This window comes from Theropithecus gelada, chromosome 1, assembly GCF_003255815.1.
Source record: "Theropithecus gelada isolate Dixy chromosome 1, Tgel_1.0, whole genome shotgun sequence".
In the NCBI taxonomy this organism is placed as follows: Eukaryota; Metazoa; Chordata; class Mammalia; order Primates; family Cercopithecidae; genus Theropithecus; species Theropithecus gelada.
In genome coordinates, this window is record NC_037668.1 from 75804789 (window position 1) to 75822520 (window position 17732).

General features: G+C 42.4%; 1 protein-coding gene across 2 annotated transcripts; it reads right to left on the reverse strand.

Annotated features, from left to right (window-relative positions):
- Window positions 1-8924: 8924 nt before the first annotated feature.
- Window positions 8925-10234, reverse strand: LOC112613909 (L-lactate dehydrogenase B chain-like). Of its 2 annotated transcripts, XM_025369914.1 has the most exons (2): window positions 9885-10234; window positions 8925-9710 (listed from the first exon to the last, which is right to left on the reverse strand). In XM_025369914.1, exons 1-2 carry the CDS (start codon window positions 10127-10129, stop codon window positions 9125-9127), a joined length of 831 nt encoding a protein of 276 aa, XP_025225699.1. In that variant the 5' UTR covers window positions 10130-10234; the 3' UTR covers window positions 8925-9124. The 2 variants fall into 2 exon arrangements, with proteins under 2 accessions (XP_025225699.1, XP_025225607.1); XM_025369822.1 differs by having other exon boundaries at window positions 8925-10234.
- Between the last annotated feature and the right edge of the window lie 7498 nt (window positions 10235-17732).

Sequence of the window (17732 nt, forward strand, 5' to 3'; positions counted from 1 at the left end):
TCAGCCTCCGGAGTAGCTGGGACCACAGGCTTGCACCACCACACCCAGCTAATTTTTTAGTTTTTAGTAGAGATGAGATCTTGCTATGTTGCTCAGGCTGGTCTTGAACTCCTGGGTTCAAGTGATCCTCCTGCCTTGGCCTCCCAATGTGCTGGGATTATAGGCATGAGTTACTGTGCCTGGCCGCTAATGATTAATGGTGTTGAGCGTCTTTTCATATACTTATTTGCCATTCTTACATTTTATTTGGTGAAGCTTTTGTTCAAATCTTTTGCACATTTATACTGGGCTATTTTGGCTTTTTATTTTTGAGTTGTGATAGTTCTTTATGTATTTCGTATACAAGTGGTTTGTGAAACATAGTTTTGCAAATATTTTCTCATGGTTTGTGTTTTCGTTTTCTTAATGGTTCTTTTGGACAGCAACTATTTCAATTTTGAAGAAATCCAAATTATCAATTGTTTTCTTTAATAATTTGTGCATTTTTTCTTCTATTTAAAAAGTCTTGGCCTAACCCAAGGTGGCTAAGATTTTCTCTCCTTTGTTTTATTCTAGAATTTTTATAGTTTTAGGTTTTCCACTTCAGTCGGTGATCCATTTTTACTTGGACCTTGTATGAGTTGTGAGATAAGGATCATGGGCAAGGGTGCTGCTGCTTCTTTTCTTCTTCCTCCTCCTACTCCCTCCACTTCTCCCCTTGTTCCTCTTCCTCCTTCTCTTCCTCATCCCCTTCTGTTCTTTTCCTCTTCCATCTCACCTTCTTTTCCCCACTTCTTCCTCTTTCCCCTCATCTTCCTCCTCCTTGTTCCCCCTTCCTCTTCTTTCTCTTTTCCTTTTTGCTAATGGATATCTATGTCCCAATACCATTTGCCTTTTTTGGTTTTTTTTCACAGCATCTGGAAAAAAACATCTTTAATTTCCCTCTTTCTACAGCCCCTTGTATCCTGGGAACAAAGACCATCAATTCTGAGATTTGTGAGGCAAATCTAGACCCTTCATTGGTTGCGTGTATTTTGGATGAGTGGAGAATTCCATCTGTCGGGGTATTTGCTGCATCACAACAGTTGTTGAATTTTTTTCAGGCAACAGAAGAACACTGTCTACCAAAGTTGGCAGTCCCTGAATAGCCTGAGTCCAGGGGAAACCGAGGTGGATCTTCTGGTCACTTGGGAGTGAACTCAGCATGGAATCTGTAACAGTGGATACGATGTAGGTCATTGGGGGGCTGGGTGATTACAAGCTTTGCTTTCGCCCGAAAGCTAAGGGGATTGAGCATCCCATGATGTTTCAGTTTACTACGTATTCGCCTGACAACATTTATTGAAAGATTACCCTTTCTGTATAGAACTGCCTTGGTACCTTTATCAAAAATCAGTTATCATTTTTGTGTGAGTCTGTTTTTGGACTCTGTTCTATGCCATTGGTAGACATATCTATATTTACAGCAACATCACACTGTATTACTATAGTTTTATACTTAGTCATGAAACCAGATATTAAGTCTCTAATTTTGTTCTTCATCTTTGATGTAGTTTGGACATTTGTCCCTGTGTAAATCTCATGTTGAATTGTAATCCCTAACGTTGGAGGTAGGGCCCGGTGGGAGGTGTTTGGATCATAGGGGCTGATCTCTCATGAATGGCTTGGGCCATCCCCTTAGTGATAGGAGAGCTCTCGCTCTGAGTTCACATGAGATCTGGTCATTTAAAAGTGTGTGGTACCTCCCTTCTGCTCTCTCTCTCTTACTCCTGCTTTCACTATATGAAGTGACTGCTCCTGCTTCACCTTCCTCCGTGAATAAAAGCTCCCTGAGGCCTCTCCAGAAGCAGATGCCTGTATGCTTTCTGTTCAGCCTGCAGAACTGTGAGCCAATTGAACCTCTTTTCTTATAAATTACCCAGTCTCACGTATTGGTTTATAGCGTTTGTTTGGCTATCAAATTATTTATATTTTCATATAAATTTTAAAATCAACTTGTCAATTTCTGCAAAAAGTCTCCTGGGATTTTGATACATGTGGTCATGAATCTCTAGATGAACCAGGGGAGAATTTACATCTTAATAATATTGAGTCTTATAATCCATAGGCATGGTTTATCTCTGTTTAGATTTTCTTAAACTTCTCTCAGCAATATTTTGAGTTACTCAGTGTACATATCTGTACACCTTTTGTAAAATTTTTCCAAAGCATTTCATGATTTTTAATGCTCTTAGAAATAGTACTTAAAATTTTTCAACTTGAAAAATTGAAAGTATGTAAAATACAATTAAAACTTGTATATTATTCTTGGTTTCTATAACCTTGCATTTTCTGCATCTACTGAAATGATCAAATGGATCTATAAATATATTCCCTCCTCTTACTCTTGCTACTAGTAATCTGAATCTTCTTTTTATTTTTTTCCTGGTCAGTCTGGTCAGAGGTTTATCAAATTTATGTCTCCCCAAATAACCAGCTTGGGCTTTACTGACGTTCTCCATAACTTTTCTCCATTCTATTTCCCTGTTTTCTGTTTTAATTTTTGTGATTTCCTTCCTTTTCTGCTTGCTTTGGTTTTAGTTTTCCCTCCTTGTTCTCATGTTTTAAGATGTAAACTCAGGTCATTAATTTTAAACCTTTCTTTATTTCTAAGATAAGCCTTTAATTCTACATATTTTTCTTTATCAGCATTTCATAGATTTTGGTATTTGTTTTTTCATTTTGATTTAATTAAAAATACTTTGCAATTTCCTTTCTGATTTCTTCTTTGTCCCATGGGTTATTTAGAAATGCATTGTTTAATTTCCAAATTATTGGGTATGTTCCAGATTTCTTCCTGTTATTCATTTCTAATTTAATTATCTTGTAGTCAGAGAACATACTTTGTATGATATTAATCTTTTTGAATTTATTGAGACTTGTCCTATGGCACTGAAAAAGATTTATCTTAATAGGTGTTCTGTGGACCCATGAAAATAATGTTTATCTGTTGTTTGGTGAAATGTTCTGCAAATGCCAATGACATTAAGTTGATGACAATGTTTTTCAAATTATCATAATCTTATTTTTTGTCTACCTAGTCTATCAATTATTGAGAGAGGAGTGTTGAAGTCTCAAGTATGATTTTGGAGTTGTCTATTTTTCCTTTCACTTCTGTGAGTTTTTGCTTCATGTTCTTAGAAACTCTACTATTAGGTACATATACATTTCGGTCATGTTCTCTTGATTGATTGAATACTTTATCATTATGAAATGACCTTTTTTATCTTTGGCAAGATTTCTTGCTCTGAAGTCTATTTTGTCTGATATTAATAAATCTACACTCACTGTATTTCGATTAGTGTTAGCATCGTATATCTTTTTTCCTTGTCTTGCTTATAACCTACCGTGTCTTTATATTTAAAGTGGATTTCTTGTAGGCACCATATAATTGAGTTTGTTTTTTTGTTCCAATTTGACAATTTTTTAAATTTAATGTGATTATGGGTCTGCTTGAGTTTAAATCTACCATTTTGCTGTCTGTTTTCTATTTGTTCCATTTAGATTAACTGACTATTTCTTGTGGTTTCATTTTCTTTTGTAACTTTAGCAGCTTTTTCCCTCCTCTCGTCTTCCTCCTCCTCCTCATCTTCCCCCTTGTTCTTCTCCTTCTCTGCTTTCTATTTCCCTTTACCTATATCCTCCTTTTCTTTTTAAATAAATTATTGCCTCATGGTCCATAGTGCACATGCCCAGGTTAGTGGCAGAAGTTAGTCTCTCTGTCTCTTTCTGTCTCTCTTTATTTATTCTCCTTTATTCTCATATCTCATTCCCTTTCTCCTCACCACATAAGCAACAACTACAAGTTTAATGTATTTTTTTGTTTGTATATGTCCTTGCAAATATGTATACCTATTTTGTGTGCATATATTTTTAATTTAGATAAATTATGTTGTGTAATTAATCTGACTCTGTTCTTATCTTTTGCACCAAACAGTATACTCTTAACAATCAATTTATTTCTTCTGACTGCTATGTAACACTCAGTAGTAATATTTCACATGTTTTACCTGTCTACTCTCTGAGTGATGATCTTTCAGGTTGCCTACAACTCCCTGACTCCAGAAATAATCCTCTTATACACCTAGATTGGCTTTTTTAGGGAATGCATATCCTAGAGTGTAATAGCTGACTTATAGACTATGCATATACCTAATTTGACAGAGTGGTGGGGGATGTTCTTTAGAATGGCTCCACCACTCAATAATCCTGCTATATGAGAGTTTCCTATATCCCTGCAAATCTTGTTGTTTATCCAGCTTTCTAATTTTTATTGGTATAAATTACGTAGGGGACATTTCTCTGTCTACTAATAATTTTGAGCAACTCTCCTAATACTTTTCCTCTTTTTGAGTTTCTGCTTTTGAAAATTGCCTATGCACAAATATCCTTTGCTCACTTTTCTCATGGCTTTTCTTTTTCTTGTTGATTTGTAGGAGTTTTTGTATGTTTTCGATTTTAATCCCTTGCCAGTTTCAGACGTTGTGAATACTTTCTATTATTTATTTATTTTCTCCATAGAGCCCTTCATTGCATAGAAATCTTTTAAAAAATATAATGGAGTAATATTTATCTTTTCCCACTTGTGCTTTTAATGTTTTGTGTGTGAAATTATTCCTCATATCTAAGTCATAAAGATAAACTTCTACATATTCTATTAACTTTAAAATTTTAAATCTTCTATTAACTTTATCATTCTTCTGATAACTTTATTTTTTGTCTTTCACGTTTGTGTTTTTAATCCACATAATACCAGCTTTGTATATGATATTAAGTAAGAGATCCAGTTTTCCTCTTCTACATATGGTTAACTAATTTTCCAACATGACATACTTAACAATTTGTAGTGAGTTGATTCGTCATATTCCATTGTATGTAAAGTTTTTTATAGATGTGTCTGTGAGTGTCCTAGCAGGACACAGAATGCAAGCTGAAATGGGGTGACGGAGGAGAACTTAATGAAGTACTCCCAGGTTAAGGACACCAACAAGGATGGGTAGGATACTCAGTAGCAACAGTGGGGAAGTCTTATCTCCCATTCTCCAGCTCCTACCCACCAAGTATGAACAAGCAGTTGAAGGGAGTGGCTATCAAACCCAGAAAAAGCTGTAGCTGGTGTTCTGGTCTTGGGCATATGAGTGCAGCCTGTCAGGGGAGTGCTAGGGCATAACTACCCTCTAACTCCTTTTCTCTCCAACCTCCCTCCAGTGACTCTGTTTGGCCAAACTCAACAGGTAATCACAGGACAAGTAAGTATAGTTAACGCAGTGCAGGAGGTCAGCCTCTCATATGAAGCTAGAGAAGGGTGGAGAAAGGTTGTGGAGGGGCAAACCAAGAATATCCAGTGCAATACATGTGAGAGTGTGAGGGTGTGTCTCTGTGCTCTCTGTTCTGAGACAGTGCCTCTATCTGTTATTGGCCATTATTACAGTGTTTTTATTATCTTGCTTTTGTAGCATGTTGATATCTGGAAGAGTGAGGTTCTCCTTTTTTCATTATTAAGATTTAACATTTTTAGGTTAACTGCATTTGAATTCCTCCATGTACATTTTAGAGTAAGTGTATTGCATCCTCAAGAAATCAACTGATATTTTGATTGGCTTCGTATTATATGTTTATATTAAGTTTGGAGAAGGAGCATGTTTTTAATGTTAAGTCAGCTCATTCATGCACAGGAATGTCTCTCTACTTATTCACACAATCTTCTATACCTTATATTAGTGTTATACTCTTCTACATAGAGGTCTGTTGTATTCTTGGTTACATTAATTCCTAGTTAATTGGTTAAATTAACCACTTATCTTGTATCTTGTTTTCTTGGTTAAATTAATTCCTAGATTAATTAATTCCTAGATTTCTACATTGTGGATACTATAAATGGTGCACATATTTAGTGAATGCCTTCTATGTGCAGGCCCTATGCCTGGTGCTATGGATACCAGTAGTGAGTGTGACATGGGCCCTGGTTTCATAGACCCGACACTGCAAAGACAGACATCACACATTAAACAGACAAATATATGACCACACGTTGTGTTGAGTGCTCTGAAACAAAGGCCCAGCTTTCGTCCCTGGACTTCTGCCTTTGCTGTGTCATTTCTTAGTGCTCTGTGTCACTACTCTTACAAAGATCCAGGCCTGGTGTCAGGAGACAGGATTTCCAGTCCCAAATCTGATTCTATCTAGCCAGTTTGTTCATCTTTAGAATGAAAGGTTGGACTAGTCAGTCTTTTAGGGCTCTTTAGCAGGATCTGTCTTCCTCCCTCCCTCCTGCCCTACCTTTCTTCTTCCATGATTGAGTGTGAAAGAAAGAACAGTAGTACCTGGGGAAGGGAAATTGCTCTGTCTAGTTTTAAGTGCTATGGAGATACTCAGCTGTTAAAGGGCCCACCACCGTAGAACGTGCAGGTGTGGATCTTAGGAGGCTTCCATGCTGGAGGTGTACAATTGAGGGATACCACTGGAGTTCTGATGTGAATGAGAGCACTTAGAAGGAATGGATACAAAAGAAGACGAGGACTAAGAATAGACCCTGAGGGGCTGAGCCATTTAAAGTAAAGTAAGAAGGGAGAAGGGTCTTTCAGAGGAACCTTGCCACAGGATTAGCATTACAGGGCAAAAAGTTTTACATCTCCTAGGAAGGCACTTTGGAAGTTTAATTAATGACCAAAATCAATCGTTTAGAATCCTTTTTACATCATTCTTACTCTGGAAAAAAAAAGCTGGTCAAATTGATGACCTTCTATGATTTCAAAAGTATAGCACTTATTTTTAATGAGTTTATTTCTAAGATGTTAGAGTGAGCAACCTTATTGGTAGTTGCCTCCATTTCCCCATTGATAAAATGACCGTAATGAGACTTATTTGATGTGGTTGTGGTGAGGGTCAAACTAGATTCTGGGAAAGTAAGACATGTCTGCAGAATTAGGAAATCCTACTGTTATTCTTTATGCTAGTACCAAGGGGTAAATTTGCTTTCTGTCTTTGACCTTTTTTCCCCATTCAGTGACTAACTTTTTTGTAAACTAATGTTCATTCCATTCTCATATATCTCTTCTGTCCCAGTTTCTCTGGGTTCCCCACGCCCAGCAGTTGGGAGATCAGAAAGATACCATCTGCTGATTAATAAACAGACATGTATTCCTTCCTAAGTTGATTGAATCAGGGTGTCTCTTGACCCTCATTCTGAATGTTCATACATTCCAACACATAGTCGCTGATCTAAGGTCCCACCCAGAGGCTCTGTAGCTGGGATGAATCACATCTGAACTGACCATCCTTCCTGGAACCCATGGGCTACAACATGTGTGAGCTCAGCTGAAGTAGATACCTTCCACCTACTGAGAACAGGGCTGGCTCCTGGCGATCACATCTTACAGTCTACAGGGGCCCCTGATCAGTAAGGGCTGAGGATTGCAGATGGAAGGTCTACTGAGCACCCCACGGGTTCAGTCCTAGGGTGGAGGGTGTTGGTGGTGGAATAAAAACAATCAAGAGACTGGGTCCTAGCTCCTAGGAGGAAAGAAGGTGGCTGAGGATGGTGGTAGGTTTGGGGTGAAAACTTAAGGCATGTATGGGCAGATTTTAATTTATCTATCTAGATTAGATCTGGGGTCCAGATTTTGGGTCTAGCAGCCCACAACTCCCCAAAATGAATTATACTCTGCCTTAAAGATCCAAAAATCTCTCAAGTCTCTCTGAACTGATTGACTTCCATTGGCTCCCCTCTCACTCTGAAGCGTGTTTATTTCTCTGGGAGTTGCAGGCTTTTGTGTTCTCAGGGCTTGGCGAGGGCCAGGGTCTGTTCTCCAAGTGGAAATGAAGAGCTGCAGATTTATCTGAGCTCCATGGCCATCTTCCTTGCATTCCTTATTCCCCAGCTGGGTGTCCCAGAGACATTAATAAGGGGGGATTGTTTGCTTTTTCTTTCTTTTCTTTTTCTTTTTTTTTTCTTTAAAAAAAAAATATATTGAAGAAACAGAACGAAGCACAAAGCCAAGAGGAGTCAGTCATCCCTCTGCCTTAAAGTTTATAGGGGCAAAAAATCCTATTGTGGGGAACGTGTGAGAAGCACACCCACATTAATGAGTTTGCATGGCACTTCCACTTAACACACAAACCTCTCAGGCCCAGAAAGTTTAAAGCGCTTCTCCAAAGTCTTGAAGAAAGTCAGTACTAGAATTGGGATTAAAAGTGATGTGCTCTTTCTCTCAACTCAAGCCTCTACCCTGTAAGGCAGGGAAGACTTAGGGCAGAGGAAGATGGAGGCTGTGTGGCTCCGTAGGGCTGGGCACGCACCTGGGGCAGGTCTGGACAGAGCCTGGAGCTTGTGGTTATTCTCTTCAGAATTGACTCACTGGGGACTCCGGACAGTCCCTCCTTGCTTTCTGTTTTAGTCTGTTCTACTGGAAGTTGGGCTTTTCAGAAGTGTTACCATGAAGATAACAGGGCAGATCTGGGGTGGCAGTGGGGGGCTGGGTCTGTTTTGGTATGTCTAGGCTCTCCAGGCCAGCTCCATGCTGCATGCCCAGCACTGAAAGCAGGATCTGAAAACCAGTGGATGGTAAGTGGATATTGCTATTGTAGATGAAACTGAGGCTTGAGGGTCAGACAGATCTAAATTTAGAACCCCAATCTACCAATGCTTAGTTGTACCAACTTACATAAGCTCCTTTCTCAGACACAGTTTCCAAATTTGATCCTGATTTAGTTGGTCTGGTGGGGGTCTGCAATCTGCATTTTTAAACAAGCTCTCCCAGGTAATTCTGAGGCAGCTAGCCAACACCTTAGAACTTTTTTAAAAATGTAAGATAAATGCAATGGAGAGAAATAAAGAAGAGGAGGAGACAGAGAATTCTTGGGAGGTGCGGGTGACACAACTTTATTTTTTTATTATTTTTTTTTTTACACTACCATAGTTAATTTTATTTGTTCAAGAGCTCATATTGCAAGCATTAAACCAAGCATAGGCTTTGATTCTATGAGCCCAAATTCACATATTGAAGAAGATCAAAGCAAACTGCGATCCATGTACACAGATGAAAACTAAAGGCTCAGAGTTAATAACATTGTAGTTTTTAAATTTCTATAGCCTAGAGCCCAGTAGTCACAGGTCTTTTAGGTCCTTCTGGATGTCCCACAGGGTATCCGCACTTTTCTTGAGCTGAGAAACTTCATCATCCTTTAGCTTCTGGTTGATAACGCTGGTTAATCCTCGGGCATTGAGGATACACGGAAGGCTCAGGAAGACTTCATTCTCGATGCCATACATCCCCTTTACCATTGTTGACACGGGATGAATCCTGGATAGATTTTTCAACATGGATTCAATAAGATCAGCCACACTTAATCCAATAGCCCAGTTGGTATATCCTTTTAGCTTGATGACTTCATAGGCACTTTCAACCACCATCTTATGCACTTCCTTCCAATTTTCACTATCATTGTCCGTTCCCATTTCTGGATTCAATTCCTGGAGAGAAACACCTGCCACATTCACGCCACTCCATACAGCCACACTTGAGTCGCCATGTTCCCCCAAAATCCATCCATGGCAGCTGCTGGGATGAATGCCAAGTTTTTCAGCCATAAGGTAGCGAAATCTAGCAGAATCCAGATTACATCCACTTCCAATCACGCGGTGTTTGGGTAATCCACTTAGTTTCCAGGTAACATATGTAAGAATGTCCACTGGGTTGGAAACCACAATTATGATGCAATCAGGACTGTACTTGACGATCTGAGGAATAATGAATTTGAAGACATTAACATTTCTCTGCACCAGATTGAGCCGACTCTCCCCTTCTTGCTGACGGACTCCTGCAGTTACCACTACAATCTTGGAATTGGCAGTCACAGAATAATCTTTATCTGCCACAATTTTAGGCGTCTGAAGAAATAAGCTCCCATGCTGCAGATCCATCATTTCTCCTTTAAGCTTATCTTCCAAAACATCCACAAGAGCAAGTTCATCAGCCAGAGACTTTCCCAGAATGCTGATAGCACACGCCATACCAACTTGTCCAACACCCACTACAGTGATCTTATTGTTTGGGACTGTTGCCTCTTCTTCCGCAACTGGTGCAATGAGTTTTTCCTTAAGAGTTGCCATTTTGCACAGGAGGGAGAAGGCGCTGGAGACCTCAGTAACAGCAGTGCGGAGAAGACAATGTGAGCTGCGTGCGTCTCCTCCGGCGCCGGCTCTGCAAGAAGGGCGACACAACTTTAAATAGTGTGGTCAGGAAAGGAAGAAAACTAAGAGTTAGAGAGAGTATGGCTAAGCCGATGTAATACTAATAATACGAATGGAATAGGTAACAGTTGATTTAGCTGTCATTCCATGCCAGGCATCATGTATTAATCTACACCCAAACTTATACCTGTGAGGGAAATTCCATGCTTGTCCCGTTTTATAGATAAAGAAACCAAGGTCTAAAAAGAGTAAGCCCTTTTTTGGTACCATGTATGTCCTTTAAGTGTTTCCTGAGGCAGGCAAAGAAATCCTTCCCACTTTGCAGATGAGAAGCTGAGACAGAGAGAGGAAGATAAACAATGGGCTCAGGGTCACCCAATAAGGAGTCAGTGCTGGAGCTGGCTCTGAGTCCAGATCCCCTGGCTCACAGCCCAGGGTTCTGTCACTGCCTATACTTGCTGGGCCCAGCCAAGCCCAAGGAGGGCATCCTGCCCTGGGGTGGTGCTCTCCTAGACCAGCCTCACCCCTCTTGCCAGATAAACACGGCCCCATCCCCTGCCAAATAGCCTTGTTGCCCAACTTGTGGGCAGGAGCCAAGCCTGGCAGTGTTTGGTGGGCATCCAAGTCAAGTTGCTGTTTCCTGGGCTGAGTTTAGCATGTAGCATGGCTTCATCATCCAAATATGTCCTGCCAGACAGGCCTCAGCTGCTGGCCAGCGGGGCATTTGGCGGCCCAAGAGAGCTTGACGCTAATTGGGCCCAGCCGACATAAATCATGTCTCTTATTAAGAGGAAATCCAGCCATTCTCTGGAAGGGGCAAGAGGTGGGGAAGGGGAAGAGCCTCCCACTGAAGGATTGAGTTCTGCCAGGGCCCAGTGACCTTATGTAATTGTTCAAATCACTCTGGCCTTCTCTGTCCATCTGAAGAGTGAGGAGGCTACACCCAGTGATCTCTGGTGGTTCATGCCAAACTAGAGGGCTGTCCTGTTACTTTTGTGTGTGTGTGATGTTGTCTTTCCTTTCTGCTTGGAGCATCATCAGGGGCAGCTCTCATATTCTGTGATGCAGTGGGCTAAGAACCACCTGACTTGGGTGAGGTAAGAGAAAGTCCTTTCCGTGAACAAAAGAACTCCCCAAGGGCTGCTTTGATATCTAGAACTTTTGTAGCAGAAGGCTTGGATTCACCTTGAAACAGAGTAAAGAGCTCCAGGAGGGGAGTGCTTCTCAACTAAGCTGGGTCACTTATTGACAGATGGGTAGGGGGGAATTTGGCAGGGTCTGTTTTGTCCTAAAGGCAAATTTGAGCTGTCAGTGATGGTCAGCTGTGCTCAGACGAAACTGGAAAATACTGGGTCAGTGTGAAGACAAATGATATCAACCTTACAACTCTGGCTTTCCTAAGAACGCGTCAACTTAAGCACCTGTGCATTTATTAACACATTCACTCATGCACTCGCCATAGGAGGCACTAGCTACATTCCAAGTACTACTCTAGGCACTGAGAATATCAATGAATCCGACTCAATCATTGTTTTATTCAGAGCCATGGTCTACTGAGAAGAACAAGCATTTGAAAAATTGATTCTAAAATGTGTGATAAATCCTGTACCAATGAAATGTGCAGATTCTCTGAGTGGAGGAAGAAATTAGGGACTCTGACTTAGGTGGGGTGAAGGGTACAGGCAGGCTTCCCAGAGAAGGTGGCATCTTAGCAGTGCTTTGGAGAATAAGTTGAGAATACTGGAGAGGACAGTTAGAGCAGAGGATGGGGCGTGAGGAAAAGTTGAACAAGTCTAAAAGGATGCTATGGTCAGAGAACAGCAAGTAGTTTCATGTAGCGTGAGGGAGGCTGTGTGAACAGCATCGGGGGTTGAGGGGTGCAGGTGATGGAACAAAGGCCAGAGCTGAGGCTGTGGCTTGGTTGATCCAAAAGTGTCCCACCTGGGAGGGACTTTAGTTTGTTCCAGTGATTTTCTACAGTTCCCAACCCTGTCTGTGCATCAGGATTACCTAGAGAACGTTTATAAAATGCAAATAGTCTTCATTCCTGAGATCCTGATTTAGCTGGTCTGGTGGGGGTCAGGAATCTGTATTTTTAAACAAGCTCTCCCAGGTAATTCTGAAGCAGCTAGCCAACACCTTAGAACTTTTTTTAAAAAGCGAGATGCTAATAAATGCAATGGAGAGAAATAAGAGGAGGAGACAGAGAATTCTTGCAGGGTGGGGGTGACACAACTTTAAATAGTGTGGTCAGGAAAGGAAGACCTGAAGAAGTGAAGGAGGTAGCCATGGGTAGATCTGAGAATAGATCACTCCAGTTGGAGACAATGGCAGATACAAAGGTCCTGAGGCAGGGCTGACTGATGTCCTGGAGGCCAGTGTTGCTGGAACACAGGAGATGAGGTCAGAGGGGTAATGGGAGCAGACTGTTTGGATAGGGCTTACTCCTGGCCTTTCTGAAACCATTCATTTAATCAAACTCATCCACCATCTAGAGAAAAAACAGGCCTGGAAAAGGGACATTTTAATAGATTCATCTTCTCTGTGTACTTCTTTTGCTCGAGGTTATGTACTGGGCCGTGTGACTTGGTGGTGTAGAGAAGCATAAAGATGAATAGAATATAGACTCTGTCTTCCTAGGGATCCCAATCAGGGGTGGGCATAGGCTCACGCAATCCTTTCTGGTAGAAATATATGGTTCTATGCTGATTCTAGCTCTAACAGAAATGGCAGCTGCAGTTTGAGGTGGTCATGGAGAGAGATTGGCATGTGAATGAGCAGAGTGGGACAAGAGTAGCTCCTTGAAGTTGGGGGTAGGGAGTGGGTCAGACTTCAACAGACACAGCAGGAACGACTTGCCCAAGGAAACAGAACAAGTGCATGGCTGAGACTGAGCCAGAATGGATGTCTGTTTGTGGTTTGGGGGAGGCAACATGAGAGTATGGGGTCAGAAAGTCCTGGGTTCTGAGCCTGGCTCAGCCTTGACATTTGAGACCAATGTGGGCCACAAGACTTTACCTCTTGGAGTCTCTCTGGCCTCAATTTCCCCATCTTGTCCGTGGGATTAGTCCCTACTCTGAATATTGGCTATGAAAATTAATGAAGTAATGCATGATTATGTGTCTACCAGCCCAGGGTTTGGCATGCGGTAAATGCTCAGAAAGGGAATTTTGCATCGCCCCCAGCGTAATTTGATCTGTTTTTCTCCCACACACACCACCACTTTCTGTCTTCATGGAAGCTACTATGGGCAAGCTGCCCCCCGAAGGTCCCACATAACAATTCACAAAGCCCAATCCCGTTGGCCAATTGAGCTCCATATTTCAACTACACCCTGAAAGTGGCGTTATTATTATTGCCCCATTTCATGGGTTAGGGGAGGTGGGAGGAGGGTGGCATCATCCTTGAAGGAGCCAGGACTTCTCTGTGTTTTTTTCTTCTTTACTATGTTGACCTTCATGGCTGGGCCAAGGACACAGACCACTGAGGAGCCTTAGGAGCCAAAGGGAGCTGCTGAGTAGAGCCTGGAGCTGGGGAAGCTGTCCTAACCCCATCCACGTGGAGGGGTCCTTGGTGACAGTGGTCGTTTGGCCCTGCCCGTTCTGCCCCACCTGGGCTCCCAGTTTGGCCATGTCCCAGCCCTACCCTCTGGGCTCAGCCCGGTGTGCTCTGCCTGGCTTAGAATAACCAATCAGCAGGGACCTCCTTCTAATTTGATTTCGGTTGCTGGGGAGGGGCATAGGCTCACACATACAGGTTAATGCTTTCGCTGCCAAGGATGGAACATTTCTGAGGCAAGTTCTTTGTTCTTTTGATCATTCATTCTTTCAATAAGCCCTTCCATTGGTCTCTTTGGCACTGTTCCCTGGGTTGACACTGGGGATAAAGAGGCAAGTTAGACCTAGCCCTTGACCTGGACCACCACCTCTAAGGAGGCAGACGTGGAGACCAATCATCACCGGCTGTGCTGGAGGACTGTGAGAAAAAACAAAGTCCAGGCTATGCAGAGCTGAATTCTAGGCCAAGAAACGTTCCTTTCAGTCAGCACGGTCATTCATTTGTTCCTTCAGCCAACACTCACTGACACCTGCTGGGCTCCATGGGCCTGGGCCCTGGGGAGGCAGAGATGACTCAGACCATTTTTAAATTTAAAAAAAATCTCAGACCTTGAGGTGGTGGAGGATGGGCAGACACATTGAACTTTGAAATAGGTCATTGAAAAGAGAGTGGTAGGAAATTGGGGGGTGGGACGGTGCAACCACTTTCCTGGGGAGAAGAGTTAGAGTAGGGGCAGTGGGACAGCTCCTAGGACTTAGGCCTTGAAGAAGGGAAAGGCTTTGACAACTTGGACCTGTGACGATGGGCTCCAGGGTAACCACATTTACCACCTGCCGGGTGTCCTGGATAATTCTTATTTAAACAATCAGGGTTTTAGTTGAATGGATATATCAATTATTGGCTGACTTTTGTGTTTATTATGTAATACTCTTTTCACTAAAGGTAATATATGTTCAAACTTTCTAACATTTGATTACTTTGATCAAACTTTTTGGAAGAAGAAATTAAATAAGAATAGACCATTTTTTAGACCACATGTTCTGATTTCTGATTCAGAAGCATCATTTCTTTACTTATATCCACACAACCAGGGTCTAGTTTGACCCCTCTGCCCAATCGCAATGTGTCTCAGGAAAGATTCTGTCCTCAGTCATGTCCCCAGAAGCAAGGTAGAGGTGGAGTGGGGCTGAATAAGAAAAGAGCCCTCACCAGGTAGATGACTGGGTGGAGTTAGCATTTGCAGCTTGAAATGACCCAGACCTCAAGAAAGTTCAAGATTCAGGGTGTCTTGGCTATATTCATGGTTAAGGACAAGGGATTTTGAATCAGCTACAGCTGGGTTTAGTTCGTTGCTCAGACACATATGTCTGGACAAGACAATTAACTAATGTACCTATGCCTTGTGTAATTTCTGTAGGATTATTGGCAACATTATATGAGATAATGCCCTGTATCTGGCATTTAGTGAAGACTCGAGGAAAGGTGACTGATAAATTAATAGTAGTAGTTGGAGGACCTCAAGTCTGCAATGGATATAACTTTTGCAACCAGAACCTTCACAGCCCTTGAGATCCTGTTACCACCAGGACTGTCATCCAGCTCTCCCTCCCCACTTACAAATCATACCCACCTGAGCAGGTGTGATCAGGGGCCAGAAGCTGAAGTGCTCAAAAATCCTAATACCACTCTGAATGAAGACAGTGTCAGCCCTGGGGCTGCCATGTGAGGATCTGAGCCTGCCCCCACCCCATCCCCGCTAAAGCCAGCAGCACCTATCTGGTTTTGTACTTCGGAAGAGGCCTAGAGCTCTGCTTCCTATCCAGGGTCCCTGCCCCTTTAAAAGACCCTGTCTTCTCATCTTCATTCTGCTGGTTGTATCCATTACCCCTGAATGGAAATTGAAGCTTAATTTTTCTTGCTTGAAGCCATTAACACTCTGGGCCCTTGACAGGAAACACAGCTCAGCTTTAATTAGCCACAGCAAGCTCCCTGCATGAGCTTCTAGCACAGCCCAGGGACTTCAAAGATAAAGGCTTCTCCATTCTCACTAATCACAGCTATTAATGAGCCAATCAAGGCAGACTAGGGCCAAGGCAGGCAGCTCTCTTAGTACCTTAGGCAGATAGCTCTGTCCTGATGCCAGGAAGCTCCTCTCCCTGCAGAGCTGGAGTCTGGTGTCCTTGGGAGCAGAATGACTGGGATTTGATGTCCCATCTGGGTTGGGACCCCAGCTCTGCAGCTTATCTGCTGTGAGTCCTAGGACTGGACAAATGTCCTTTCTGAGATGCTTTCTACAACAAAAAATAATAATGCTATTTTCATGAGGAGCTATTATTATAACGGGAATATAGGTCAGAGATTCTCAAACTTGAGCATGCTTCAGAACCACCCTGAGGCTTCATTAAATCTCTTGACTGGGCTCTACACTGACTTTCTGACTCAGGTGTTCTGGGAGGAGTGGTGTGCAAGAATCTGCGTTTTTAACTTGTTCCTAGATGATGGTGATGATGCTGATTCGGGGACCACATTTGAGAAGCCCTACTCCAGACTACATGAGGGGTTGTACAAATGTGAGCTATTACTTAAAGATTTTTATTGTATTTCCCTGAATAAATGTCTCCTCACCCCTTTCCTTAACCTATCTATGTCTGCTATGACAGTTTCTAGGAGCTTCCCATCTGGGCTATCAATACTTGGACACACCAGCATTTGTCACTGTGTGGTGCCCTGATAGTGTAAAATAGTCCAGGTATGCTCAGTCTTAGGCAGAAATGGGCAGGACCACTTCTTTGCCCAATCTTGGTACCACGATTCCAAATCCTGACATTGACATCTTAAGTCTCCAGCATCTTCTCTGGAAGGACAAATGCATTGGGACCTCTGATTCCAGAGAAAGCAAAGAGCATGGAGCCTTTAGAAGTCTTTTGGGAAATGAACTGCATGGTGGAGGCTGGGAAGATAGAAATGTGCAGAAAGGAAGGTATTCATCACTCGAGGCCATGCTTCTTTCACCTGAGCATTACAGTGTGGGGAACATAAACAATGGGATGGTGGTAAGACAATGCATGTGGTTTAGGGGGGATTGATGAGAAATTTCTACTGATGGCCTAACTAATGTCTAACTAAAGTCCTTCCTGCCACATTCTGCTGTTTCCTTAGGCAACAGGGACCATACTCATACTTATTTCAACTACTGCCTCCTGCTTGCAACACCTGACAGCATGACTCAGAGTCACACTGAGCTTCTGGCTTTAGAGACAGGCTTTTGTGGTCAAAGAGTATAACAGTTCATGGACTTAAGATGTTGAGTTTCAGTTGGGGCTGTCTTCTCCGGGTCCTGACCCCTCATGCTGCTCACTCTCACCTCTGTGCCTTTTCTCTGTTCCACCACCTCACATACCCTTCTTCCTACTCCCTCTTATTCACGTCTCATTCAGCTTTCACCACCCACCTCAGATTTCTCAGAGAGCTTGTTCCTGAGAACAAGCTTGTTTTTGATGATCTTTGCTTTATAGATAGCATATCTCAAAGTGTGTGCCCAGGGGCTCTGGGGGATGTTATTATAGAAGCTCTAATGCAACTGAGGTGTCCCTCGGGAATGTTAGGCTAGGTAAAGTAAGTCTGGTGTCTTCTCTGCAGGACTTCTCAGAGCCTTGAATATGCGACTGTGGTTCGGGAAACTTAAGAGAGATGCTTAACAAGCAGCATTTTCTAAACATGTCACCACAGTATGCATAATGTACTCTTTTTCCCACAGAGTGGGAAATGCTTTGATGTGGAGGAAGTAGGCCCTGAAGGACAGATGACTTTAGAAAAGCTTCAGAGTCCAGCCAACTTGGGTTCCAATTCCAGAACTTACATCTCTTTGAGCCTGTCCTTTCATCTGTAAAATGGAGATAGTGGTCCTTACATTGGAGAGCTGTTGCAAGATTTATGTGAGATGACATGAGAAGTGCCTAGCCTG